Consider the following 27,849-nt stretch of genomic DNA (forward strand, 5'->3'; position numbering starts at 1 on the left):
TTTGTGTTAAGTTTCATTGAAATCGGCCCTTCGGTTTAGGAGGAGTTGTCCGGACAAACTTAAAGTTATGGTTCTTATCTGAAAACCTGTTTATAGTGACCAGTTGCCATAGCAACCATACTTTTGAGAAAAAGAAAGTGGCATGCACATCTTCACATGTTCCTCTATATTTGTGTGAAGTTTCATTGAAATCAGCCCTTCGGTTTAGGCAGCAAACTTAAAGTTATGGTTCTTAACGGAAAACCTGTTCATAGAGACCAGTTGCCGTAGCAACCATAATTTTGAGAAAAAGAAAGTGGCATGCACATCTACACATGGTCCTCTATATTTGTGTGAAGTTTCATTGAAATTGGCCATTCAGTTTAGGAGGCAAACTTAAAGTTATGGTTCTTATCGGAAAACATGTTCATAAAGACCAGTTGCTGTAGCAACCATAATTTTGAGAAAAAGAAAGTGGCATGCACATCTACACATGGTCCTCTATATTTGTGTGAAGTTTCATTGAAATTGGCCATTCGGTTTAGGAGGCAAACTTAAAGTTATGGTTCTTATCGGAAAACCTGTTCATAGAGACCAGTTGCCATAGCAACCATAATTTTGAGAAAAAGAAAGTGGCATGCACATCTACACATGGTCCTCTATATTTGTGTGAAGTTTCATTGAAATTGGCCATTCGGTTTAGGAGGCAAACTTAAAGTTATGGTTCTTATTGGAAAACTGTTCATAGTGACCAGTTTCTATAGCAACCATAATTTTGAGAAAAAGGAAGTGGCATGCAAATCTACACATGGTCCTCTATATTTGTGTGAAGTTTCATTGAAATCAGCCCTTCGGTTTAGGCAGCAAACTTAAAGTTATGGTTCTTAACGGAAAACCTGTTCATAGAGACCAGTTGCCGTAGCAACCATAATTTTGAGAAAAAGAAAGTGGCATGCACATCTACACATGGTCCTCTATATTTGTGTGAAGTTTCATTGAAATTGGCCATTCAGTTTAGGAGGCAAACTTAAAGTTATGGTTCTTATCGGAAAACATGTTCATAAAGACCAGTTGCTGTAGCAACCATAATTTTGAGAAAAAGAAAGTGGCATGCACATCTACACATGGTCCTCTATATTTGTGTGAAGTTTCATTGAAATTGGCCATTCAGTTTAGGAGGCAAACTTAAAGTTATGGTTCTTATCGGAAAACCTGTTCATAGAGACCAGTTGCCATAGCAACCATAATTTTGAGAAAAAGAAAGTGGCATGCACATCTACACATGGTCCTCTATATTTGTGTGAAGTTTCATTGAAATTGGCCATTCGGTTTAGGAGGCAAACTTAAAGTTATGGTTCTTATTGGAAAACTGTTCATAGTGACCAGTTTCTATAGCAACCATAATTTTGAGAAAAAGGAAGTGGCATGCACATCTACACATGGTCCTCTATATTTGTGTGACGTTTCATTGAAATCGGCCATTCGGTTTAGGAGGCAAACTTAAAAGTTATGGTTCTTATCGGAAAACCTGTTCATAAAGACCAGTTGCCGTAGCAACCATAATTTTGAGAAAAAGAAAGTGGCATGCACATCTACACATGGTCCTCTATATTTGTGTGACGTTTCATTGAAATTGGCCATTCAGTTTAGGAGGCAAACTTAAAGTTATGGTTCTTATCGGAAAACCTATTCATAGTGACCAGTTTCCATAGCAACCATAATTTTGAGAAAAAGAAAGTGGCATGCACATCTACACATGGTCCTCTATATTTGTGTGACGTTTCATTGAAATCGGGCATTCGGTTTAGGAGGCAAACTTGAAGTTATGGTTCTTATCGGAAAACCTGTTCATAGTGACCAGTTTCTATAGCAACCATAATTTTGAGAAAAAGAAAGTGGCATGCACATCTACACATGGTCCTCTATATTTGTGTGACATTTCATTGAAATCGGGCATTCGGTTTAGGAGGCAAACTTGAAGTTATGGTTCTTATCGGAAAACCTGTTCATAGTGACTAGTTGCCATAGCAACCATAATTTTGAGAGAAAGAAAGTGGCATGCACATCTACATATGGTCCTCTATATTTGTGATAAGTTTCATTGAAATCGGCCATTCGGTTTAGGAGGAGTTGTCCGGACAAACTTAAAGTTATGGTTCTTATCGGAAAACCTGTTCATAGTGACCAGTTGCCATAGCAACCATAATTTTGAAAAAAAGAAAGTGGCATGCATATCTACACATGGTCCTCTATATTTGTGCGAAGTTTCATTGAAATCGGCCCTTCGGTTTAGGAGGAGTTGTCCGGACAAATGCGTCTACAGACAGACGGACGGACGGACGGACAACCTGATTCCAGTATACCCCCCTAACTTTGTTGCGGGGGTATAATAAGTCCTGATTATATACGGAGTGGTTAGTAAGGCCATGGTGTATCTTCATTGTAAACACCTTAGTGAGGACCATATTCCATACAAAACAAGTGAGAAAATATTAACACAGCCAATTTATCTTTTCGTTTACTGGTACCAGTGACTGAAGATGGAATCCGCTTATCAGATTTGCTTTCGAAACAAAATAAAAGTGAGTATTGATGTAGCGAGATCGCCAGAACACTGATTTCACACACTACTGTGGGAAAAGAGAGCATTTGTGATCTTCACTACAATGATAAAAGTAATGCTAACTACATCAACAAATCGTAATTTTCGTTTGATCAAAGACTTAATTTATTTTAATCAAATTCACCTAGCATAACATAGCGATGTGCATCCTATATTTGATAAGCATAACATATTGTTTCGCATTAGTATCACAAAAGTCGGACACCACGTTTTATTTTGGCCATCTGTTGGGAGGTCCACGTGGAGCTCGGGACAGTTCCTTTATCTGGATGGCAAGTCTCTTCAGAACTGAAAAGAAATGAAATGATAATCAATTGTCAGAACTAAAAACTACAATGCTTAAAACTAATATCACAAAACTGAAATTGGGACACCTTTTATAGCAAGGTGCATGTACATGTATTATCAATTCATATTCTGATAATTTGGTATTAATGTTTTTGCTATAATTAAATAAAAATATTATTTCTTTACTGAATTTATGCGATAGCTGATGCACTTTAACTAAGTTTATCTGTAGAGGGCCTTCAAAGTGGATTTCCTAGCCATGTATGAAAATAGATAACATTAAAAATGTATTTTTCTTGATTAATCTTCTGTCATTAATCAAATATTCATTTTCAGTATGATTTGTTAATGTTTCGATCAGAGACCTATATAGGTCTCTGGTTTTGATGTATGACATGATATCTTTGCTGTCAACTCTGCCGTGCGCAGTCATAATCGCGTATAAGATAAGAAAGGTTTTAGAAATATGTAGGACATCAGGACATCACACGCTCTACCCAGGAAGATCTGGTGATCATCACAGTGCGGGACTGGTCATATTTAAAACAACAGAGGCACTCGTGCGCCTGACAGAGCTGAAGCTCATAAATGAAAGGCTGGTAAAAAAAAGAAATGACTTATATGATATGGCGGTAAAACGAGGAGCAGGCATTAATAGCGAGCACTTGTTAGTAGCTGAAACTTGGAACAGCGAACAAGAAACACATGAGCCCAACCACTTGATGTTGCCAAACTAAAGGATCAGGCATTTCAAACCGGTCTTACAAGACTAAGACAAACTGAATTTTCAAACTGGTCTTTCAAGACTAGGACAAACAGAATTAAGACAGCTTTAATCACGCATTATTAGAATGTGGGGAAATCGGATCAAGGAAACAAAGAAAAGATGAATTGCCACACTGGAAGAGAAAGAAAGAAAGGCAAACAGATGATAACCGTCACCACATCCGAGTCTCAAGAACAAACGGAGAGGAGAATACAAAGATCTCGACATGCTAGTCAATACCAAGCTGACGAAAGAGCATATACAAAAAGACAGCATATGAACCAGAAAAGGCAGCTTCCAAGCAGGACATCCAACACTATTGACCAAACACTAACTGGGAAGCTCCAAAAAAACAACCATTTGTTTGAAGAGGGAAATCCTACTTCTTATTTAAGTCATGGAAAGAACATTTTGAGACGGTACTTAACGCAGATGAACCAGGCAACAATATCACCACCCGTGGGATATCAACATTGAACCAGCTAGTGTTGATGATATCAGGAAAGTTATAAAAAGATCTATGGTTGAATAAAGGAAAAGCAACAGTAGCAAATAGAATCCAACCCGAGATATTAAAGAAATATCTGACACCTACACTATGAATATATAGCAAGATAAAACATTATTGTTACTCATCCTTCGGAGATTTTTCATGACTGGTCTGGTTTTGAATTATTCAACATCCTATCATCTGCTTAGGCGATTTACGGACAGCCTCCATTAGCTTGTGTGTGGGACTCATACGTGTAGTGTATGTGTGCGTGCTTTAAGAGGCTGCGGTATGTTTGTGTTTGTCTCCTTGTGATAGCGCAAAACTGATGCCGACATTATAGTGCTACCACACAGAAGCATATTTTTGCAGACACCTCACAGGATACGCCACCCAGTAACAATTTACAAACCAGTTGTTGATTCCACTCCCTACAAGAGGCTCATAGGCCTTAACGGTCACGTGTGCTTTGAAATATTTTAGTTAATTTAACCTTTTTTGGTCCTGCCGATAAGCCAATGTGGGCCAATTATTGCCAAAGTTCATACCATCAAGCTGTCACCCAATGTTGATAATGTTAACAATGTTAGAATAGATTCCAAATTAAATCAAACAAATGATAGACAAAAATGTTATTTGTTGGAACATAAACTATATTAAAGTCTACGCCATCCTCAGGGGCAAATTTGTGACCCCAGGATCATGACATTCACAATTTTAATAAAACACCTTAAGACCCTTCCATCTATGAAGAGTATTTGATTCTAACTTATTTGGATCTTGAGAAGAAGTTTTTTCAGTTAATTTGACCTTTACTGGCCCTGCCTATAAGCCCCTGGGTGCCAGTCAGTGCCAACATGTGCATACCATCAAGCTGTCATCCAATGCTGATAATGTTAACAAAGAATGAACTCAAATATTCAAACAAATGACTTTGTCTCAGGTGACCTAAAATGCAGAGTACTGAACTACCATTTGTATAGACTCGCAGGGAGACTGTTCAACTAAGGCCGAAAGTGATGAATAAAGTTGCTAGAAAAAAGAGAAAAGTTAAGATCTCAAACGGCTGTCAAAAGTAATACAACTTTTGATACATGGTTTAACACAACATTGATTCCTTAGTTATATATTAAAATCAAACACTGACCATGTTATTTCCTTATTCGTATCTTCTTCACCACTTGACTCTTCATTGTCATCAAAATCTTCATCGACGGTCATTGATATGTCGTTAGAGAAACTTTCCTCAATATTTGTTGATAGGTCGAGGGTCAAGTAATCCAAAGATTGGCCAGGAAGTATTCCAATCGGAATCTGTGACCAATCCACTTCATCTGCAAAGGAATCATCAGTTCAAGTACCTATTTAGCTTGTATACATTAATCATACATTAGAGCTAACACTGAACTTCAGTGTCACCAATGTCCTTAATATTAGCTTGTATACATTAATGGATTACAGCTAACACTGAACTTCAGTGTCACTAATGTCCCTGTTAGCTTGTATACATTAATCATTCGTTTAAGCTAACCCAGAACTTCAGTATCACCATTAATCATATATTAGAGCTAACACTGAACTTCAGTGTCACACCAATGTCTCTGTTAGCTTGTATACATTAACGGATTACAGCTAACACTGAACTTCAGTGTCACACCAATGTCTCTGTTAGCTTGTATACATTAACAGATTAGAGCTAATACTGAACTTCAGTGTCACCATTAATTATACATTAGAGCTAACCCAGAACTTCAGTATCACCATTAATCATATATTAGAGCTAACCCAGAACTTCAGTATCGCCATTAATCATATATTAGAGCTAAAACTGAATTTCACACACATTCGTTTAAGCTAACCCAGAACTTCAGTATCACCAATGTCCTTGTTAGCTTATTTTAAGAACTGCCCAAAATTGTGACCTCATCCCTTTATTTGTATTTCTTTCATTTCTATTGTACTTACAAATCAGCATGAACTAAGGACAAGCACCCTTTATGGTTTATGAAATATAAAGTGTTTTGCCTTAAGTTGTCAGATGCAATACATCTCTGTATCTATCAAGAGTTACATATGTAAGGATATCATAAGAAAAAAACAGAGTACGGTATTCAGAACATAAATACCTTCATAGAACTGCCAGTTTAAATGGGCACAAACATTCCGTGATGCCACTTTTACAGGAATGTCATCTTCTGAAGCTTCTAATTTCCTTTTCCGGGATTTTAAATCTGAAAAATATTAAGATATCATTTTCAGAATGTGTATTTTGTACAGCATTTGCTTCTTTTTGAGCATGTACGACATAATAATATTCAGTATGAAACTCTAGATGGTGGTCAGAAACAGACTAAAGCAGACTTATTTTCTGTCAAGTTTTCACCAAGAAACATATTGAGATTAAACTGTGTCAGAAAATATTAAGCAAGAAACCAATGGGCCTTAATCGTCGCCTAGGTTCTGATATACATTATATCAATACAACAAGAAACCCATGGGCCTTAATCGTCGCCTAGGTTCTGATATACATTACATCAATACAACAAGATGCCAATGGGCCAAAATGGTGACCTGGGTTGTGATTTCCTTATATAAACTACAATAAAGTAAAAATCCCTCCCCAGGGGCAAACATGAGACCCCAGGGTCATGAAATTCACAGTTTTGGTAAATCACCTTAGACCCTTCCATCTACGAAGAGTAAGTTTAACTCAAGCGTATCTGGCATGGGTACTGAGAAGAAGATTTTTTTTTTTTTACCATATCCCTCAAATGTAAGTTAATACAGACAAAAGAATTATTTTGGTGATTATATAAAAGATGAAATTTATAAGGAGATTAAATGTTACTATTGTAACGGAAAGCGAAAGTAGGTCTTTTGGCGGGAAATAGAAAACGAAACTAGACCTCGTCCGGCAGAAGCTTCAACGTTACGTCCCAGTAAAACATGTAATAGACATAGATATCTGTAATCACGTGGTACTTTCGTTAGTATAAATACAGGTGAGCTGAGCTGCTCGGGTTTCATTCTGATTCTGATTTCGACGAGTGAAGATCAGGGAACACTAGTAACGTTATACTATAGAATTGCATAGCATTACCATATACATAGGAAACAGTGTGGGCCTGAATAAGGCTGGAATACTAACACACTGTGGGGTTAGCGGATTGACAGGGTTACGGTACTGTACTTATATTATCACAGCGGTGATAGGGAGCCTGACAGTTGACTGTTGGCAGTGCACTGTTGGCAGGTTAGTGTACAGGTAACTCTGGGAGGCTGACCGACGTATAGCTAGCGGTCGGGTTGTTGTGTATATATGTGCGCATACAGGAGCTCGCTGCAAACAGCAGTGAGAACGGCGGTCTGACGGACTGGTGCTGTATGCGTGGTTAACATATACACAGGCTCTAGCAGAGTGCGTATTGCAGCGGTTTTACTAGTAACGCGGTAGCGGCATTCAGAATCCCTGTTGTTAGTAGTATAGATAATTACGTAGTGGTCAGACAACCACTGGATACAATCATACTCATTGTTTTTACGCCCGGGCGGCGTTACGCTCTTATAGCAGAACACATATATGTATATATTGTACTTAGGGTAATATGTAGTAAATATCTCGAATCCCAAGACGTGACTTGGTAACGAACCCCTTACACGTCACAAGATTTTGGTGGCAGCGGTGGGGATCCGATAATCTATGTATTTTTTACCCTTGGCTTTAGATAAAAGCTGTACTTTATATATAATAACAGTGTTTTGCTGTATTGCTAATTGTTGTTAAAATGGCTGAAGGAGGGTACGATAGTAAAGCTGTTGAGGCTGAGATAGAGAAACTTCGTGGGGAGCTTTCTCAAATACTGGATAGCGGTGTAGCAACCAACACAGCGCTCACTACTTCTACACCTTATGGCCCCCGGACCGGAGATGGGTGTAGACAGGATATGGATAACTCGGGCAGTGGTCGGAAGGACTATACCGACTATTATAGTAGCCCGAATTTCGGAAATTACGATAGGGATGGAGCGCGTGCTGGCCAGTATGATAAGGAAATGTATCAAGGAGTTGGTCCTGCACCACAGGATAGCTATCGTAATAACAGTCCTAGCAGGGGCTACCGTGTAGAGCAGCGTACGGATACCGGGAGAAAAACTGTTAATATAAAACCCGCGACGTACGATGGCTCCGGCTCATGGCGCGATTACCAGTCACATTTTGAGGCGTGTGCCAGTATTAACCAATGGACTATGGAACAGAAAGGATTGTTCTTGGCAGTATCATTGAGAGGACAAGCACAGGGAGTACTGGGTAATTTGCCTGATGACCGGCAGCAACATTACTCTGTCCTGATTAAGTCTCTAGAGGACAGATTTGCGCCACCTCACCAGACGGAATTGTACCGTGCCCAATTACGGTCAAAAAGACAAAAAGCTGGGGAAACGTTGCCAGAGTTAGGACAGACAATACGCAGATTAACGACACTTGCGTATTCTACAGCACCAGCGGATGTGCTTGAAACACTGGCCAAAGAGCAGTTTATTGATGCTTTAAGTGACGGGGATTCGCGTATCAGAATAAAGCAATGCCGACCAAAGACCCTGAATGAAGCTGTACAGCTGGCGGTAGAGCTAGAGACATTTAAGCGGGCAGAAAAACGTAAGGATGACGGTACTGGTTTTCTGCGTCAAACTCTTACCGAAAATAACGAGAATGAGGACAGTACGGCTGGTAGCGAGCTGAAGTCCATGATAAAGACATTGACGGAACAGATGGAATCATTGCAGAAGGATGTCTCTAACCTGAAGTCTGGCACCGCTTCTGGAGAACGTAAGCGACCAAGGAAAGAGAACGGTGGTACTAAAGGCACCCAAACATTCCGTTGCTACTATTGCAACAAGGAGGGGCATATCAAGCGCAATTGTCCCAAGTTAAAGAAAAACTCCAACAAACAGGTCCCCGCCACGACCAGTGATAGCGATGATGCACGTCCAGTTGGAGCTGCCTCTTGTACTAAGGAGGCTGGTATGTTCATAAATGTGTCCATTCAAGGCAGTAAGGCTAACCTACTACTGGACACTGGGGCAACCGTTACGCTTATCTCGACCTCACTTTATGAGAAAATGATGGCTAGGCCAGCATTACACCAAGTTTCCCAGACAATCATTACAGCCAGCGGAGAGCCTTTAGATGTTAAAGGCAAAGGTAGATTCTCGCTGAACTTTGGCAACAACGAGAGGATGACAGATGCGGTTGTAGCCAAGATCAACGTTGATGGAATCCTGGGGTTGGATTTTCTCATGGATAATCGTTGCAGTGTAGACATGGACAAGAGTCAGATGATGATGGACGGCGTTATTGTGCCTACCCAATTTCGAGGAAAAGTAGGTTGTTACCGAGTGAGTGTGACTTCTAAAGTGGAACTCCCAGCGCGCAGCGAATTAATAATTCCTGGGCGTATCATAGTGCCCGATGGCACGTTGGAACCAACAAATGATCTCGTTCTTGAGGCATCAGAAAGTTTCCTGAAGTCAGATAGAGCACTAGTAGCCAGGTCTCTGGTCAAATACCAGCCTACTGTTCCGATCCGTATATTGAATACGGCTGATACACCACAGACAATCTACCCGGGTACTTGTGTTGCTAAGGCGACAGAGGGGGAATGCTTACAACAGAAGACAGGCCCGGAGGAAATGGATGAGCAGCGACCAGACATCAAGCAATTGCTGGAACGATCAAAGACTCATTTAAGCGCAGAGGAAACAAGCCAGGCGGAGGAATTATTATTCCGGTACAGAGGTGTTTTTGCCGCCACAAACGCTGACTTCGGACGTACTGACAAAGTCAAACACCAAATAGACACAGGTATCGCGCGGCCTCTCAAACAACCAATGAGGCGCATTCCTGTGCATCAGTCAGAGGAAGTAGACAAACATGTAGAGGATATGTTGGAAAAGGGAGTCATTGAACACTCAACCAGCCCATGGTCCTCTGGTGTGGTATTGGTCAAAAAGAAAGATGGAACCACTCGTTTCTGCGTCGACTATCGTCGCCTTAACGATGTGACTGTCAAGGACGCATATCCGCTGCCGCGGATTGACGACTCGCTTGATAAGTTAGCAGGTTGCCATTGGTTCTCTACGCTGGATCTTTGCTCAGGCTATTGGCAGGTTGCAATGGACCCTAGAGATAAGCCAAAAACAGCATTTACCACCAGAAAGGGCTTGTTTCAATTTCGGGTGATGCCGTTTGGCTTATGCTGCGCACCAGCCACGTTTGAAAGGCTGATGGAATCTGTCTTGGCCGGGTTACAATGGGACATATGTCTGGTTTATTTAGACGATGTGATTGTTTTAGGTAAAACATTCAATGAGATGCTGTTGAACCTGGAGAGAGTGTTTGATAGATTTCAGGCAGCAGGGCTAAAGTTGAAAACCAAGAAGTGTCATCTGTTTGCCAAACGGGTTGAGTTTCTTGGCCACATAATTTCCGACAAGGGGGTAGAGACAGACCCCAAGAAAACAGAGATCGTGAAGAAATGGCCAGAACCCTCAAGTGTAACGGAACTTCGGTCATTTCTGGGCCTGTGCAGTTACTATAGAAGGTTTATTGAAAACTTTGCGGGTATTGCCAAATGCTTGCATAAGCTCACTGAGAAGGGCAAGGCGTTTGACTGGAGCAAGGAATGCCAAGACGCATTTGATACCTTAAAGAACAGATTGGTGACAGCTCCGATTCTTGCACATCCACACTTTGACAAAGAATTTATTCTGGATACTGATGCCAGTAACAATGCTCTGGGAGCCGTATTGTCGCAGCGTGTTGATGGTAAGGAAATGGTCCTTGCATACGCCAGCCGCACATTGACCAAGAGTGAGAGACGGTACTGCGTCACAAGGAAAGAGCTTTTGGCAGTAGTACACTTCGTGAAGTATTTCAGACACTATCTGTACGGTCGAACATTCCTTGTGCGCACGGACCATAGCTCTTTACGGTGGCTGCTTAACTTCAAAGATCCGGAGGGCCAACTTGCCCGATGGCTAGAAGTGTTGAGCACCTACGACATGAGAATCGAACATCGACGTGGAGTCCATCATGGCAATGCTGACGCCCTTAGCCGTATCCCATGCAAGCAGTGTGGGTATCGTTCGGATTGGGAGAAACAGTCCCGGGGTGTCGTAAATACCGCAGTAGCTGCCAACAGCAAGAACATTGGACCTCAGTCATCAGAAACATCTTCCGTCATACAACAGCGACAGGCATCCGACAAAGACCTGTGTGTTGTAATAGAATGGCTTAAAGATGGCAAGAAACCATCCTTTGAGGATATCCAGAATCAGAACTTCGTGATCAAATCCCTGTGGTCACAATGGAATCAGCTCGTGTTGGATAAAGGTGTTTTATACAGAAGATGGGTCTCAGACAAATCCAATACAACGCTTCAAGCGGTAGTACCACTTGGTGAGAGAAGGGACATACTTCAACAATACCATGACGGTAGAACGGCAGGGCATTTGGGAGTTCGTAAGACTCTCTGTAAGATAAGGCAGGGGTATTACTGGCCTGGTCTGCAAGGGGATACTAGGAGGTATGTTGCCGGCTGTGAAATTTGCACCAGGCGCAAAAATCCAGTTCGGAAGAATAGAGCGCCAATGCAAATAGTCCAGTCAGGTTTCCCGATGGAGCGTATAGCCGTTGATATACTGACTGACTTACCTGAAACAGGAAACGGCAACCGGCATGTGTTAGTAGTTGGTGACTACTATACGAAATGGATGGAATGTTTCGCAATGCCTAACATGGAGACAACCACTATTGCGACTCTGATAGTGGAGGAGGTCATATCAAGGTTCGGCATGCCATACGCGATCCATTCTGACCAAGGCGCTCAGTTTGAGAGCAGGTTATTTGCAGAGATGTGCCAACTCCTTGGTACGAGAAAAACACGTACTTCACCGTATCATCCTCAGAGTGATGGTATGGTGGAAAGGTTCAATAAAACCTTGGTGACAATGCTTAGTGCATTTGTCAACGAACATCACACAGACTGGGATGAAATGCTGCCGTACGTGACCATGGCATATCGCTCGGTGGAACAAGAAACCACGGGTTGCACTCCAAATTACCTGATGTTGGGGCGAGAGGTAACAACACCACTCGACATACAATATGAGATGCCAGTAGACGACAAATCCATACCTCAGAATGAATGGGTGTGGACACTTCAAGAACGCATGGAAGAGGCACATCGTTTTGTGAGGTTGCATACCGATGGCGAGATGAGGAGGCAGAAGAAATACCATGACCAAAAGGCTTACTGGAACCAGTACAAACCAAATGACAGTGTTTTTGTCTTCTTTCCAAGAGTCAAACCAGGCAAATCTAGGAAACTAACGTCCATGTGGCAGGGACCATTCAAGGTGATGGGGAAATGCACAGACGTTACATACAAGATACCTTGTGGGTACCGCGGAAAGCCGCAGGTTATACACGTGGACCGTATGAGGCGTCATCGGTCACAAGTACTACGCGGCGAGGAGAAAGTTGAAACTTCAAAGCACCAGGCAGATGAGGCCGGGCTTGAGTTATCGGAACACAAAATCGTTCCAGAATGCCAGGACTTAGCGGAGGACACTGATGTCGATACAGCCGTTGACTCGGGACTAGGACCAGAACATGGTCGCCCGCGTCGCAGCAGACATCCTCCGAGCTGGCACCGCGACTTTGTAGTATAGTCAGCTTATCAGAATATGCTCTCAACAAGAAGTCGGGAGTTCAGATCCAGTAACAGTAACATAAGACAGTTCTTTAAGGAGCAAGTAGTCCTTGTAGTTAGTTATTAAGATATTGTACAATGAAACGTTCACTTATTCATAATTGGTATGTGGGGACACTGATACCCGGAGGCGTGGGTAATGTAACGGAAAGCGAAAGTAGGTCTTTTGGCGGGAAATAGAAAACGAAACTAGACCTCGTCCGGCAGAAGCTTCAACGTTACGTCCCAGTAAAACATGTAATAGACATAGATATCTGTAATCACGTGGTACTTTCGTTAGTATAAATACAGGTGAGCTGAGCTGCTCGGGTTTCATTCTGATTCTGATTTCGACGAGTGAAGATCAGGGAACACTAGTAACGTTATACTATAGAATTGCATAGCATTACCATATACATAGGAAACAGTGTGGGCCTGAATAAGGCTGGAATACTAACACACTGTGGGGTTAGCGGATTGACAGGGTTACGGTACTGTACTTATATTATCACAGCGGTGATAGGGAGCCTGACAGTTGACTGTTGGCAGTGCACTGTTGGCAGGTTAGTGTACAGGTAACTCTGGGAGGCTGACCGACGTATAGCTAGCGGTCGGGTTGTTGTGTATATATGTGCGCATACAGGAGCTCGCTGCAAACAGCAGTGAGAACGGCGGTCTGACGGACTGGTGCTGTATGCGTGGTTAACATATACACAGGCTCTAGCAGAGTGCGTATTGCAGCGGTTTTACTAGTAACGCGGTAGCGGCATTCAGAATCCCTGTTGTTAGTAGTATAGATAATTACGTAGTGGTCAGACAACCACTGGATACAATCATACTCATTGTTTTTACGCCCGGGCGGCGTTACGCTCTTATAGCAGAACACATATATGTATATATTGTACTTAGGGTAATATGTAGTAAATATCTCGAATCCCAAGACGTGACTTGGTAACGAACCCCTTACACGTCACACTATACAGGAATACTGTAACGTTACTATACAGGAATACTGTAACGTTACTATACAGGAATACTGTAACGTTACTATACAGGAATACTGTAACGTTACTATACAGGAATACTGTAATGTTACTATACAGGAATACTGTAATGTTACTATACAGGAATACTGTAATGTTACTATACAGGAATACTGTAATGTTACTAAACAGGAGTACTGTAATGTTACTATACAGGAATACTGTAATGTTACTATACAGGAATACTGTAATGTTATACTATACAGGAATACTGTAATGTTACTATACAGGAATACTGTAATGTTACTATACAGGAGTACTGTAATGTTACTATACAGGAATACTGTAATGTTACTATACAGGAATACTGTAACGTTACTATACAGGAATACTGTAATGTTACTATACAGGAATACTGTAATGTTACTATACAGGAATACTGTAATGTTACTATACAGGAATACTGTAATGTTACTATACAGGAGTACTGTACAAACCTTGCACCCTGTATATAGCTTTATCCCGGTCCTCCTGTGTATTTGTTCCTCCCTGTCCTCCAGGTGAAACCATATCAGTTCCATCCTGCACCAAAGGTAAAGTTTGTTCGAGATTGTCACTTTCTCCCTGCCCTGTGGAGAGAGTCTGGTCCAGATCATCACTTTCTCCATCCCCGGAGTATACAGCCTCCAGATCTTCAGTCTCTCCCTCCCTTGTGAATACTGTCTGATCCAAATCATCACTTTCTCCTTCCCCTATGAATAGTGACTGTCCTTTAGGTGAAGATGGCTTCAGTTTGTTTATAAGAGTATTTAACATTGTAACCTGGGTCTGTGAATACTCTCCTTTCTCTTTTCCAAGGTCTAATAATCTAGAAAGTAAAAACATAAAAATCAAAGATGAAGGAAGAGGGTACCACCACTCAGTGCTGTATATCTAACAAAGAAGATATCTAACTTATTACACTCTCTCCTAATAGGTTTTGTTTCCCCATTTGCAGGTACCTGTCTATAATGAACTTGTGTTGTAGTTTTCTAAATACTTATAGTGTTCAGGTACCTCTCTATTATGGCCTGACGTTGTTGTTTTCTATATAGTGCCCAAATACCTCTCTATTATGGCCTGACGTTGTTGTTTTCTATATAGTGCCCAAGTAACTATCTATAATGCCCTGATGTTGTAGTTTTCTATAGAGTACCCAAGTACCTCTCTATAGTGACCTTGTGTTGCAGTTTTGTTTATAGTGCCCAGGTATCTAGAATACCCTGATGTTTTTTTCTATAAAGTACCCAGGTACTTCTCTATAATGACCTTGTGTTGCAGTTTTCTATACAGTGCCCAAATACCTCTCTATAATGCCCTGATGTTGTAGTTTTCTCCAGGTATTGATATAGTAGCAATATATTTCTCTATAATGCCCTCATGTACCATTACCTGACTTACCTTTTGATTAAGGGGATGGTATGGCCACACAAATTATTGAGGAGTGACCGCAGTAGAGGACGAAAAGTCAAGGATACTGACTGCTGATACAGTCTTGTCGGAGTTTGACTTAAATTCTTGGCACCTACAGATACAAACAACAAATGTAATGGTATGCGCATGAAAACAAAAGGTTGAATTATGAGTTTGATTTACATATCATAAGTTGGTGATGCATCACATGGGAATCTAAGTGGCCTTTAACCATCACAATTTTGTCCAGATATACTTATCAGTGACCAAATATTATATTTTCAGTGAAACATGATTACATGATAATCTAAAGTCCATAAATCCCAGGTGCTGGAAAGGATTAAAGTGTTTGTATAAGGATATAACAGATCAATTATCTAATTACAAAAAATGTATTATCCCACGTACCAGCTTGTCCATTGGCTGTAACTATAGTGTTAATCCAACGACACATTGTGTAGTTCCGTCTACAGGATTCTGTTGATATTTCTGATGTCAACTTTATCAAGAGACTGTTAGTGAGATTAACTTGATGAAGGAATTGAAGGACAGGTTTCCAGAATGATATAATCATGTGTGGAAGAGTATAGCCTGGCTTGTCCAACTCTGTAAAAACATAATCAGATTTGACAGGTAATCAGATGGCAGGTATCTACACCTATAATGTACTAAGTTCAACCAAGCAAATCTATATATAGACATGATCTTCAGGTTGGAAAGTAAATGTGTGAATAGATCTTCATATATCACAATGAGTTTTTCATTTTATGTATGGAATCCCCTTGATTACTCTATTGTAATTTTCTTTCTGTTAAATCTATGTACACTGAGGTATGAATGTATACAAAACTTTTATCAATGGACAGGTTGTTATACAGTATTCTCAAATGAAATGGCATTTTCAGCTGCACTATCTACAATCTTGTGGGCATACAAAGAACAAAGATACCCAAGCTCACCAAGGTATACAAAGATACCCAAGCTCACCAAGGTATACAAAGATACCCAAGCTCACCAAGGTATACAAAAATATCCAAGCTCACCAAGGTATACAAAGATACCCAAGCTCACCAAGGTATACAAAAATATCCAAGCTCACCAAGGTATACAAAGATACCCAAGCTCACCAAGGTATACAAAGATACCTAAGCTCACCAAGGTATACAAAGATACCTAAGCTCACCAAGGTATACAAAGATACCCAAGCTCACCAGGGTATACAAAAATATCCAAGCTCACCAAGGTATACAAAGATACCCAAGCTCACAAGGGTATCCAAAGATACCCAAGCTCACCAAGGTATACAAAGATACCCTGGTGAGCTTTGGTATCTTTGTATACCATGGTGAGCTTTGGTATCTTTGCATACTCTAGTGAACTTGGGTTACCCAAGCTCACCAAGGTATACAAAGATACCCTGGTGAGCTTTGGTATCTTTGTATACCATGGTGAGCTTTGGTATCTTTGTATACTCTAGTGAGCTTGGGTATCTTTGTATACCCTGGTGAGCTTGGGTATCTTTGTTCTTTGTATACCCTGGTGAGCTTTGGTATCTTTGTATACCCTGGTGAGCTTGGGTATCTTTGTATACCCTGATGAGCTTTGGTTTCTTTGTATACCATGGTGAGCTTTGGTATCTTTGTATACTCTAGTGAGCTTGGGTATATTTGTATACCCTGGTGAGCTTTGGTATCTTTGTATACTCTAGTGAGCTTGGGTATCTTTGTATACCCTGGTAACCTAAGGTATCTTTGTATACCCTGGTGAGCTTGGTATCGTTTTATATACCCTAGTGAGATTGGCTATATTTGTGTACCCTGGTGAGCTCTATTTTACCCTCTCCTTCTCATCCCTCCAGGTAAGCTAAAAACATTATTCTTACAACTACATCTAAAGTGTTTGTCTAGTTAACTACAGCAAGAGAAACAACACCTCTTAAATTGTTACAGTATGTCGATACATTTATTTTATTTTAAAATCATATGTACTAAAGACATCTCTGAAATTATTACAGAAGATACATTTATTAATCCCCTGCTATTTGAAAAACGGGGGGGACTATAGGTTTACCGTCAGTCCGTCCGTCTGTCTGTCTGTCTGTCATGCAACAGTTGTCAGGACAACTCCTTCTAAAGTACTAATCCGATTTTAACTAAACTTGGTATACATGATCAGTATAACATGTAGTTGTGCATCCCACACTTTTTTTCCGAAAAAACATTTTTCAAAATGGCTGCCGGCTTCTCATTGGTTGAGGCTTGGCCGGACAACTCCTCCTAAAGTATTACTCCGATTTTAACAAAACTTGGTATACATGATCAGTATAACATGTAGTTGTGCATCTCATTCTTTTTTCGGAGTAAAAATTCTGAAATGCGAGTAGAAATGGATATATCTCGCACCTGGTGAGTAAAATAGCTCAAAGTCATAGATCATTTGAGGTCTAATGTCACTTTTTTTCTAAATTAGAGCTTGTCCGGGGCATAACTTCCATGTTATTTCACCTACGTTTAACCAACTAGGTATACTTATGTATTTTTGTTTTTGTTTTTTTTTTTAAATATTTGTTGTCCGCAACCTGAAATATTCTTCCTGTTGTTCTTTTGGGAAAACTAGTTTAATATATCTATTGAAGTTCTGTCGAAAATAAATGGGAAATAAATAGGTGCACTCCTAGGTCAGGCAGGGGACTTTGTATTGCTGTTGCAATACTGTCCATCCTTGTTTTATTTTAAAATTAAATGTACATTTATTTTATTTTAAAATTAAATGTACTAAGAACATCTCTTAAATTGATAAAGTAGATATTTTAAAACAGTGTGTACTTACTGGAAGGAGGAATCCTTAAAGCTTGTAGCTGCTCACGAGTAGGTATCATAAAGCCATCTTCTACCAGGCAGGCCACTAACTCCTGTCTATACAAAACAAATTATTAAACATTTTACTAGCAGCATCATGTTGAGAAATTCTCCACAAGCAAATACATTACTAACATCTTACATTTGTACTTCTTTTCCAGTACTTCAGGATTAACTTGACTATATTTTTTTATGTTATGGAGATAAACACAAATAAAGGGAGTGTACTCTAAATATATTTTAAAGTGTGAAGCTGTGAGAGTACACTCTATAACATAAAAATCATTTAAGTTAATCCTTATAATATAGTCTACTGTACACAATCCATGTGGAAATTCACTTTAATTGACCATCTCTTCTCTTAAAAATTTTCACCCAGCAAAAGCGACACTACAAACAGCGTCATTTTCTTATAAATGGGCTGATTACATAGTACATTTTCAAGCCAATGAAAATGCTTGTTACAAGCCATATTAGATAATAAATTATCATGGTGAGGAAAGGTAAATTAACATAGCTCAATGAACAAGAGATGATATTCTGATACTGCTGTGTATACTTGTTGGCCCTACATATCTACAGAGATAAATTATCTACCAGTGTAGGCTTCACATACAGGTACCTCGGACATCCTAAATATAACAGATATTTCTAACAAACCGTAGCATTACCAATGATCTCAGATGAACAGATAACAGCACAAACATAAAACCTACCTATTTTCAATGGGAAATTTTTCCAAGTCTTTTACAATTTTCCAGGAATTGTCTTTGTTTGTTTTCTGAAATGAAATAGTACAACTATTGTTTTATTAATGTGTCAATAATAATTATGTATTCATACTTCACGAAACATTCTTATATGTTGTTGAAATGTTGTCGAGCTAAACCTCCAACTTTAAATAATCCCTAAGATCTAGAGGGTAGCCAGGGTAATACACAAGTGTATGGTCATGGTATCACAATTCCATTGCATCATAAGACTAATTTCTTGTTGATTGTATAATGTACACAAATATTTCATTTTATGTTGCATGGATAGACAGCATTATACCATGACACCCCAGTATTTTAAAGTTGAAGAGAAAACAAAAAATACTTAACAAACTTTAAACTTGACAAATGAAAATGAGAAATATTGGGTGTGTTCAAGCACTAATCAATAAAAAAAATGTAGCTGACAGGAAAAAAAATTCAATTCAAATATGAATTCCTTTTATTTGTAATACTAATTCCAAACCTGTTGGTAAGGTTACAAAACGTCATGACAGAATCTAAAGGAAGAGCGTGTATCTCTCAAACATTTTACATATCTCCCTCACACATGTCAACATCACTGTAAATTTTACACAATAGTTATAACACCGCTGTTCTTTATTGTTGGTATGGTGATGGCTGCTAGTTAAGCACTTGCTTTACCTGAAACTTCTGCTGCTCATAGTTTTCCAGGAGCCCTTTAACATCAAATTTATCAGCAGAGTTTTCAGTATTCTTCCTCTCAACTTTCTGTGCCATGGAACTCAGCTGCTTTTTCCAAAATTCATTCTGAAAGATTATTGATTCATCCTATATTTATAACAGAACTGATTTTTATCAAATACTAACAAAATCACATTATACTTTGCCAAATAAAACCTGCCAAGTTATGAAGGAATCAATTTAAAAACATGTTGAAACAAATCTATGTCCAAGTCTAACTTCAATATGATTAAAATTGAAAGAAATTAATTTACATTCACAGGGCTTGTCCTAGTTTAGGTGATGATACAGATCAAGAGATATACACCTGTACATGTATATAGTATTGCATTATAATTTACTTATTTTGTGAGAAGGAAAACAACTGGAATATTTCCTAAATTTTATAGTTCATTGTATCATGAGTCATTTCTATTTTATTGCAGATATATAATTCAGAGGGTTAAACAGATGTTAATATTGATCTAGATTAGTACCTCATATAAGTACTAATACAAATAAAGCAAGTTTCCAATAATATACTTTGTCAGGCTACGAGATAACTTGAGCCAGGAAGATGCAGTATCCTGAACTAAAATACATGTATATGAGGTACCTTGAGCCAGGAAAGTGCCCAATCACATGCTGAAACAAGCATGGGAAGAGGTGGCAGGTGTCGATGGGTGGCATCATGTCGCAGTTCTACAATCCACTCAGGCACACCAACCTTTACAATAAATCAACCTTTACAATAAATCAAAGTGTAACATCAGTTCTACAATCCACCCAGGCACACCAACCTTTACAATAAATCAACCTTTACAATAAATCAAAGTGTAACATCAGTTCTACAATCCACCCAGGCACACCAACCTTTACAATAAATCAAAGTGTAACATCAGTTCTACAATCCACTCAGGCACACCAACCTTTACAATAAATCAACCTTTACAATAAATCAAAGTGTAACATCAGTTCTACAATCCACCCAGGCACACCAACCTTTACAATAAATCAAAGTGTAACATCAGTTCTACAATCCACCCAGGCAAACCAACCTTTACAATAAATCAAAGTGTAACATCAGTTCTACAATCCACCCAGGCACACCAACCTTTACAAATAAATCAAAGTGTTACATCAGTTCTACAATCCACTCAGGCACACCAACCTTTACAATAAACCAACCTATAAAATAAATCAAAGTGTAACATCAGTTCTACAATCCACTCAGGCACACCAACCTTTACAATAAATCAAAGTGTAACATCAGTTCTACAATCCACTCAGGCACACCAACCTTTACAATAAATCAAAGTGTATCATCAGTTCTGCAATCCACTCAGGCACACCAACCTTTACAATAAATCAAAGTGTAACATCAGCTCTACAATCCACTCAGGCACACCAACCTTTACAATAAATCAAAGTGTAACATCAGTTCTACAATCCACTCAGGCACACCAACCTTTACAATAAACCAACCTTTACAATAAATCAAAGTGTAACATCAGTTCTACAATCCACCCAGGCACACCAACCTTTACAATAAACCAACCTTTACAATAAATCAAAGTGTAACATCAGTTCTACAATCCACCCAGGCAAACCAACCTTTACAATAAATCAAAGTGTAACATCAGTTCTACAATCCACCCAGGCACACCAACCTTTACAAATAAATCAAAGTGTTACATCAGTTCTACAATCCACTCAGGCACACCAACCTTTACAATAAACCAACCTATAAAATAAATCAAAGTGTAACATCAGTTCTACAATCCACTCAGGCACACCAACCTTTACAATAAATCAAAGTGTAACATCAGTTCTACAATCCACTCAGGCACACCAACCTTTACAATAAATCAAAGTGTATCATCAGTTCTGCAATCCACTCAGGCACACCAACCTTTACAATAAATCAAAGTGTAACATCAGCTCTACAATCCACTCAGGCACACCAACCTTTACAATAAATCAAAGTGTAACATCAGTTCTACAATCCACTCAGGCACACCAACCTTTACAATAAACCAACCTTTACAATAAATCAAAGTGTAACATCAGTTCTACAATCCACCCAGGCACACCAACCTTTACAATAAACCAACCTTTACAATAAATCAAAGTGTAACATCAGTTCTACAATCCACCCAGGCACACCAACCTTTACAATAAATCAAAGTGTTACATCAGTTCTACAATCCACCCAGGCACACCAACCTTTACAATAAACCAACCTTTACAATAAATCAAAGTCTTACATAAGAATGACAATGTTAAATACAGTGGAACTTCGTTAACTGGAACTCAACGGGGCCACAAGAAAACTTTGAGTTATCTGAGTGTTCGAATTAAGCAAGTTGTCATTTTTGGTGCAAAGTTTGGTCAATATTTGTCAACATTATATAATCATTATAACTCCGCTCTGTCGCTCATCAGTTAAGTGTAAAGACTGTTCAATACATGTAAATATGTAATATTTCGTTCTGTCACTCGTAGTTTGGTGTAGTTTTGCTGATATACAGTCTCGATAAAGTTTCTTTCGCTTAGTCAATTCAATAACGATCTGATGTAAATAACATATGTGTGTATGTCATGTTTGCAAAAGGAATAACGATAAAATGGAATTCAACCGAATAACAATTTATTAATGTTATATCAAATAACTGTTTAAATTTAACACAGATTATATGTAAAACGTAACAGAACCATTACCTTATATTGGACATATAAAATACTGTTTGATAGTCCTACCTACGTTTTACCGACAACCACGCCATTTCTATGTGTATTAGCACAGGAAGTTGGGCTGTGCATGTGCGTATAAAATGTTACTGTTACTGAGTTGGTGTGTTATCCGATTTAATAGACAGCGCTGACCGTTACAGTCATACTCTGAACACCTCAGCAGTTATTAGGCTATTGTTTCAGCAGTTTAAATATCTAATAGGCACCAGTGACTGTTTCATTTCTACACCTGTAAAAACATCAGCCGAGTAGATCTACCGGTGTGTCAGAGATTAGTTCCGCTTAAGAGAGCGGGTAGATGAGTTGTTGCTATCATGTGTACTATTATCGGCGACCACCTTAGGAAATTACCTGATATAAGTAAACAGTACTTTTTATCACCGACAGTTATTGTTATAAGATTCCACCGATTTCTGGATATCTGTCCGTGACTGTTATATACACAGACTGGATATCTGTCCGTGACTGATATAATAGGTACAGATCGGTCAGGTGTATCCCCTTACCTTGCTAGCCAGCACATGGACAGGCTGGGCATACTCCCCTATCTGTCTTTTTTCAGTTATGTGATTGACAAATCTGCAAAGAAATCAAAGTTTAATCCAACCTATCTGTTACTGATATAAGCAATGGATGCATGTTTGACATTTGAAGGGTTACTATTTGATCCAAAAACTTTAGTTTCTATCAAAAATAGAATGAAAAACTAAATATGAAGCTGCCAGTGAAAAATCTGACCAGAAACTTTTTGTTTTTCTTTCTTGTTTTCCTCAATCAAAGTAAGGGTCATCATGTAAATATAATATTCTATTACATATTTGTTTATGTTAACTGTAGTGTGTGTACCTTAAGTGTCAGGTTAACTGTGTGTACTGTACCTGATAAGTGCCAGGTTAACTGTATGTACCTGATAAGTGTCAGGTTATCTGTGTACCTGATAAGTGCCAGGTTAACTGTATGTACCTGATAAGTGTCAGGTTATCTGTGTACCTGATAAGTGCCAGGTTAACTGTATGTACCTGATAAGTGTCAGGTTATCTGTGTACCTGATAAGTGTCAGGTTAACTGTGTGTACCTGATAAGTGTCAGGTTAACTGTGTGTACCTGATAAGTGTCAGGTTAACTGTGTGTACCTGATAAGTGTCATTATCTGTGTGTACTCGATAAGTGTCAGGTTAACTGTGTGTACCTGGTAAGTGTCAGGTTATATGTGTGTACCTGATAAATGTCAGGTTATCTGTGTGTACCTGGTAAGCATCAGGTTAACTGTGTGTACCAGATAAGTACCAGGTTAACTGTGTACCTGATAAGTACCAGGTTAACTGTGTGTACCTGATAAGTACCAGGTTAACTGTGTGTACCTGATATGTGCCAGGTTAACTGTGTGTACCTGATAAGTGTCAGGTTAACTGTGTGTACCTGATAAGTGTAAGGTTAAGTGTGTACCTGATAAGTGCCAGGTTAACTGTGTACCTGATAAGTGTCAGGTTAATTGTGTGTATCTGATAAGTGCCAGGTTAACTGTGTACCTGATAAGTGCCAGGTTAACTGTGTACTTGATACATGTAAGTGCCAGAGTAACTATATGTACCTGATAAGTGCCAGGTTAACTGTGTGTACCGGATATGTGTCAGGTTAACTGTGTACCTTATAAGTTTTAAGTTTATTATGTACCTGATAAGTGCCAGGCTGTATGAAGAGCGTATCTCATTATCTTGTTGCCGATCTTGTTTTGACTGAACTGCCTTCTGGTGATAAAGCTTGGCATGAACGATGGCTGCTGTGCTGTCAATGGCTACTGGAATTTTGTGTAAAGCCCTAGGAGAAAGAAAAAGTTCAACTTTAAACTAATACTACATCAGCAAATATGTTCAATGTTGTTAGATCTCAAAATGCATGGGAATATTATATACAACCTGGAGAATACATGTATTAAATGAGATGATACTGCTTCTACCTTTTTCGACATAACCATTTGACTTTCTGACCTTGAAATTTTAGTTTTCAATAATTTCATTTATTACATGAAGGTGCAACATAAATGAATAAATATCCTAGCAAATATTTTCAACTACTGAGAGTTAAAAAAATGAATGTAATAATTTCCTTTTTTGTTCGTTTGTTTGATGAACCTTTCACATTTCAGAGTTGTTGCAATACACAACTACAGAATTGCAGTCACCTGCTTCTCCAGACATCAATCCTCCCAACAGCATGTGTCTGTAGCTGGGAATTATCACCAAAAATCTCATTGTAGACACACTCAAACTCGTTCCTACAAAAACAAAAAATATATTTATTAACTAAAAGTTCATGCTGCAACCATTGATGTATGATGCATTTCTGTAATAAACACATTTGGTGGAAATTTCAAATGCTTTCATATTACACCAACAGCATTAGAGGATTACTTGGGACAGTCGACCTGTAACATCGCAGCTGGCACAGTAATGTCAGATAATAAATCAGATGAGCAGTAGATTTTATGTCAAATAAGTAGAGTATCATCATTTACTTTGTAACAGAAAAAAATTGCGGAAAATCTCATTTAACAAATTGCTGCCTTGCTGGGCGTGCAAAATTTTGTATATCTTTTTTTTGTGCTTATTTTTTTGAAACAATGAAATATATCTTTAAACCTTGAAAAATGTGAACTTTACAACAACTGATGCTCCTTTTCGACATTTTCCAAGTCCTTTTCGGCTATTCTGCCACTTTTGGACACTTTGCTTTTACCAATACTGTTATTTATCCGGAGATGAAATCTAGCAAATGGTGGAGTTATACATGTACATGAGATAAACCACTAGATAACTTATCTATCCTTATCCACTATAGCCTCTTCTGACTGTGTATTGACACCAACACACTAGAATGGATATTCATACCCTGCCTATATTACTCTCCAATGACCATCTGTCAGAAATGGTCAATCCGTCGTCCAGAGCTGTATCATTTATTTCTCGCAGTTATGAGTTTTAATCGCTGTTTAATTTTGAAACAGTTGATTTCACTCTGTGACATTAATTTTTTTCCTCGCTTGACATTTGGACAAGTGATCTCAGAATTTTAATAGTTTGACCCTGAATTTACTAGTCCAAATGAATTGGACTACTAACTTCTGGAACCAAATCTCATTCATTGAAATGAAATGAATGCACTATTTTACAATAGGATTTACATTGTGCAAAATACAATTAATTATTTTTCCATTATTTTGAGGAAAATTAATATGTATACCCTAGAAAGAGATTAATTCCTTTACTTTTAAAGTCACCACAATGCCTACTTGGAAAATGTAAATGGATGTTGTTTTGTGTAAGAATTTTTTATATATTATGTAGTGATGTGTCGATGATCGGGAATGATCGATTAACGGTTGATTATTGTCAACCGTTTACGATCATCGATCATGTTTTGTATAATCGATTAATCGAGTCCCTATGTTTATATACATATGCCATCAGAATTTTTATTGTAATTGTTAACTAATTATATTTCTTAAGACACTATTCAGTTAAAATTCAATATTCTTTATTCACATGAGTATGGCATCTTTAGCTCTAATCTTTAAGCCCCTCAGTCTTGAAAAATCATTGAGGCAATGTAGTTGTCTAGTTGATACTCATAGGAGTCATAGCTCAGTGAACCATGATATTACTGAAATATATTTTTTTAAATGTATATACACGCTGTATGTTACATCAAAACAAAACAAAACGATAATAAGTGTTAACTTACAAGCTGCAATCATGTGTGTATTTTCTTGTCATAATAAACTTGTAAAGTTTTATAATCACTAGTTTGTTAATTTTAATTTCAATAGGATGTTTTAATGGCATTATACATTCTTTGACACATAGATATAAATAGCAAATGAATAAGTAAGTGTCAGTTGCCTTCTCTGGCTCAATTTTGTTTGCATTTTTAATTTCAAACAGACTAATCAATAACAACCGATAATAATCGTATAATCGGTTACAGAGATCATCCGATTACAACCGATCATCGGTTGCCGTGTTCAACCGATTACCCAACACTAATATTATGATAAAATATAAATTATTTGCACAAAATTGTTGAAAATGTTTACAGTAAGTCAGTTATGAGGTAATACAAAACAACTTCAGTCATTGTCAACTACCAACATTATTTCTAAAACAACAGAAAGCTGTGATTATAAGTGGGATTAGGCCTACTCTCACCATAATGGCTTAGACGATTCTCACACTTGTAACATCGCGGCCGGAATCTTATGATAGTGACAAACAGCCTGGGCGTTGATTGGCTATTGACAGACAGGTAAAATCAGCCAGTTTTGACAACTTACATCTCGGGACAGAGAAGGCAGTTTTCAATTAATTTTTTTCGATAGCTTCTGATGTTCAAGCTTATAAAGCTGTGGTTAAGATATCAAAACTCATTCAGGCTACACTTTAATACTGCCGGTAAAGTTGACAATAAGTATATCAAAGTTGTCTTAGACCGACGGTCTACATGTAATATATTGACATGTACTACATGTATAGTCTAATCACATGGGCACGTCTAGTTTGACATTATAAAAATAGTCAGAAATACCTACGTATTTATTTAAATAGCTATTTTTTGTAAACAGCTAATAGTAAAGTGTAGCGGAACTGGACCGGATCGATCGTCCTACTACAAAATGTAAATCTAGACATAACCCTGTGGTCTGGTACTACATATATACTCCAACAATGTTACAGTTTGACATGTCACAGTAACGTCAGACAATAAATCGGCTTATCAGCGGCCTCTTGTGTTATAGTAATAAGCATGCAGTGATCAGCTTTTTGGCTAGCAGGTGATGTCGCAGTTCGTGGCAAGGATACGATTTTAGTACATATGAATCTATTTGTATATCGGTTATCGAAATTGTCAGTATCAGAGACATGGGTACTATATACACAGTAAATATCCTGTATTTTACCTGTTTTTCCACGGCACAACTCTTCTTTTGGTGTGATCACTCATTTCTGAAGCGATCACACGTGTGTATGTGTATGTGGATTTAGTACGGAAGTTTTGAAGAAGCGACAGTATTAGGTTCGTAGCTGGACAAAACTTCCGGATTTATCACGACACTGCATTATAATTAATTGTTTGGGTGCGAAATAGACATACATGCATATATGTCTTAAGAGGAATCATAACTTGCTTAAAAACAACAACAACAAAATTCGTAGCTATTGTACTGAAAATAATTAATAAATTGAACACTGCATACATACATGTATCAATTTCACGGTACTCATTATAATGTCACAGATGTTGTTAGAGCGTGTTTTATGTTTTTTTTTCTTATATTTTCAAGGTTTAAGTGGAAAGTGTAATTTTATTTTCGTTTTTGTGTAGATTTTTTTCTCGAAATTTCTTTCGAAATTCACATCATCATAATATATCAATATAGCATGCCTCACCAA

At 38.5% G+C, this 27,849-nt stretch overlaps 1 protein-coding gene across 1 annotated transcript; it reads right to left on the minus strand.

Annotated features, from left to right (window-relative positions):
- Window positions 1–2,471: 2,471 nt before the first annotated feature.
- On the minus strand, window positions 2,472–27,468 carry LOC117327829 (ribosomal biogenesis protein LAS1L-like). The gene is made up of 14 exons (XM_033885031.1): window positions 27,357–27,468; window positions 24,585–24,677; window positions 24,077–24,220; window positions 22,909–22,981; window positions 20,265–20,375; window positions 19,610–19,735; window positions 18,908–18,972; window positions 18,163–18,248; window positions 15,742–15,939; window positions 15,322–15,445; window positions 14,379–14,749; window positions 6,273–6,377; window positions 5,294–5,480; window positions 2,472–2,890 (listed from the first exon to the last, which is right to left on the minus strand). The coding sequence occupies exons 1-14, from the start codon at window positions 27,398–27,400 to the stop codon at window positions 2,791–2,793; spliced, it is 1,827 nt and encodes a 608-aa protein (XP_033740922.1). The 5' UTR covers window positions 27,401–27,468; the 3' UTR covers window positions 2,472–2,790.
- Between the last annotated feature and the right edge of the window lie 381 nt (window positions 27,469–27,849).

The sequence above is a fragment of the Pecten maximus genome, chromosome 5 (assembly GCF_902652985.1).
Source record: "Pecten maximus chromosome 5, xPecMax1.1, whole genome shotgun sequence".
In the NCBI taxonomy this organism is placed as follows: domain Eukaryota; kingdom Metazoa; phylum Mollusca; class Bivalvia; order Pectinida; family Pectinidae; genus Pecten; species Pecten maximus.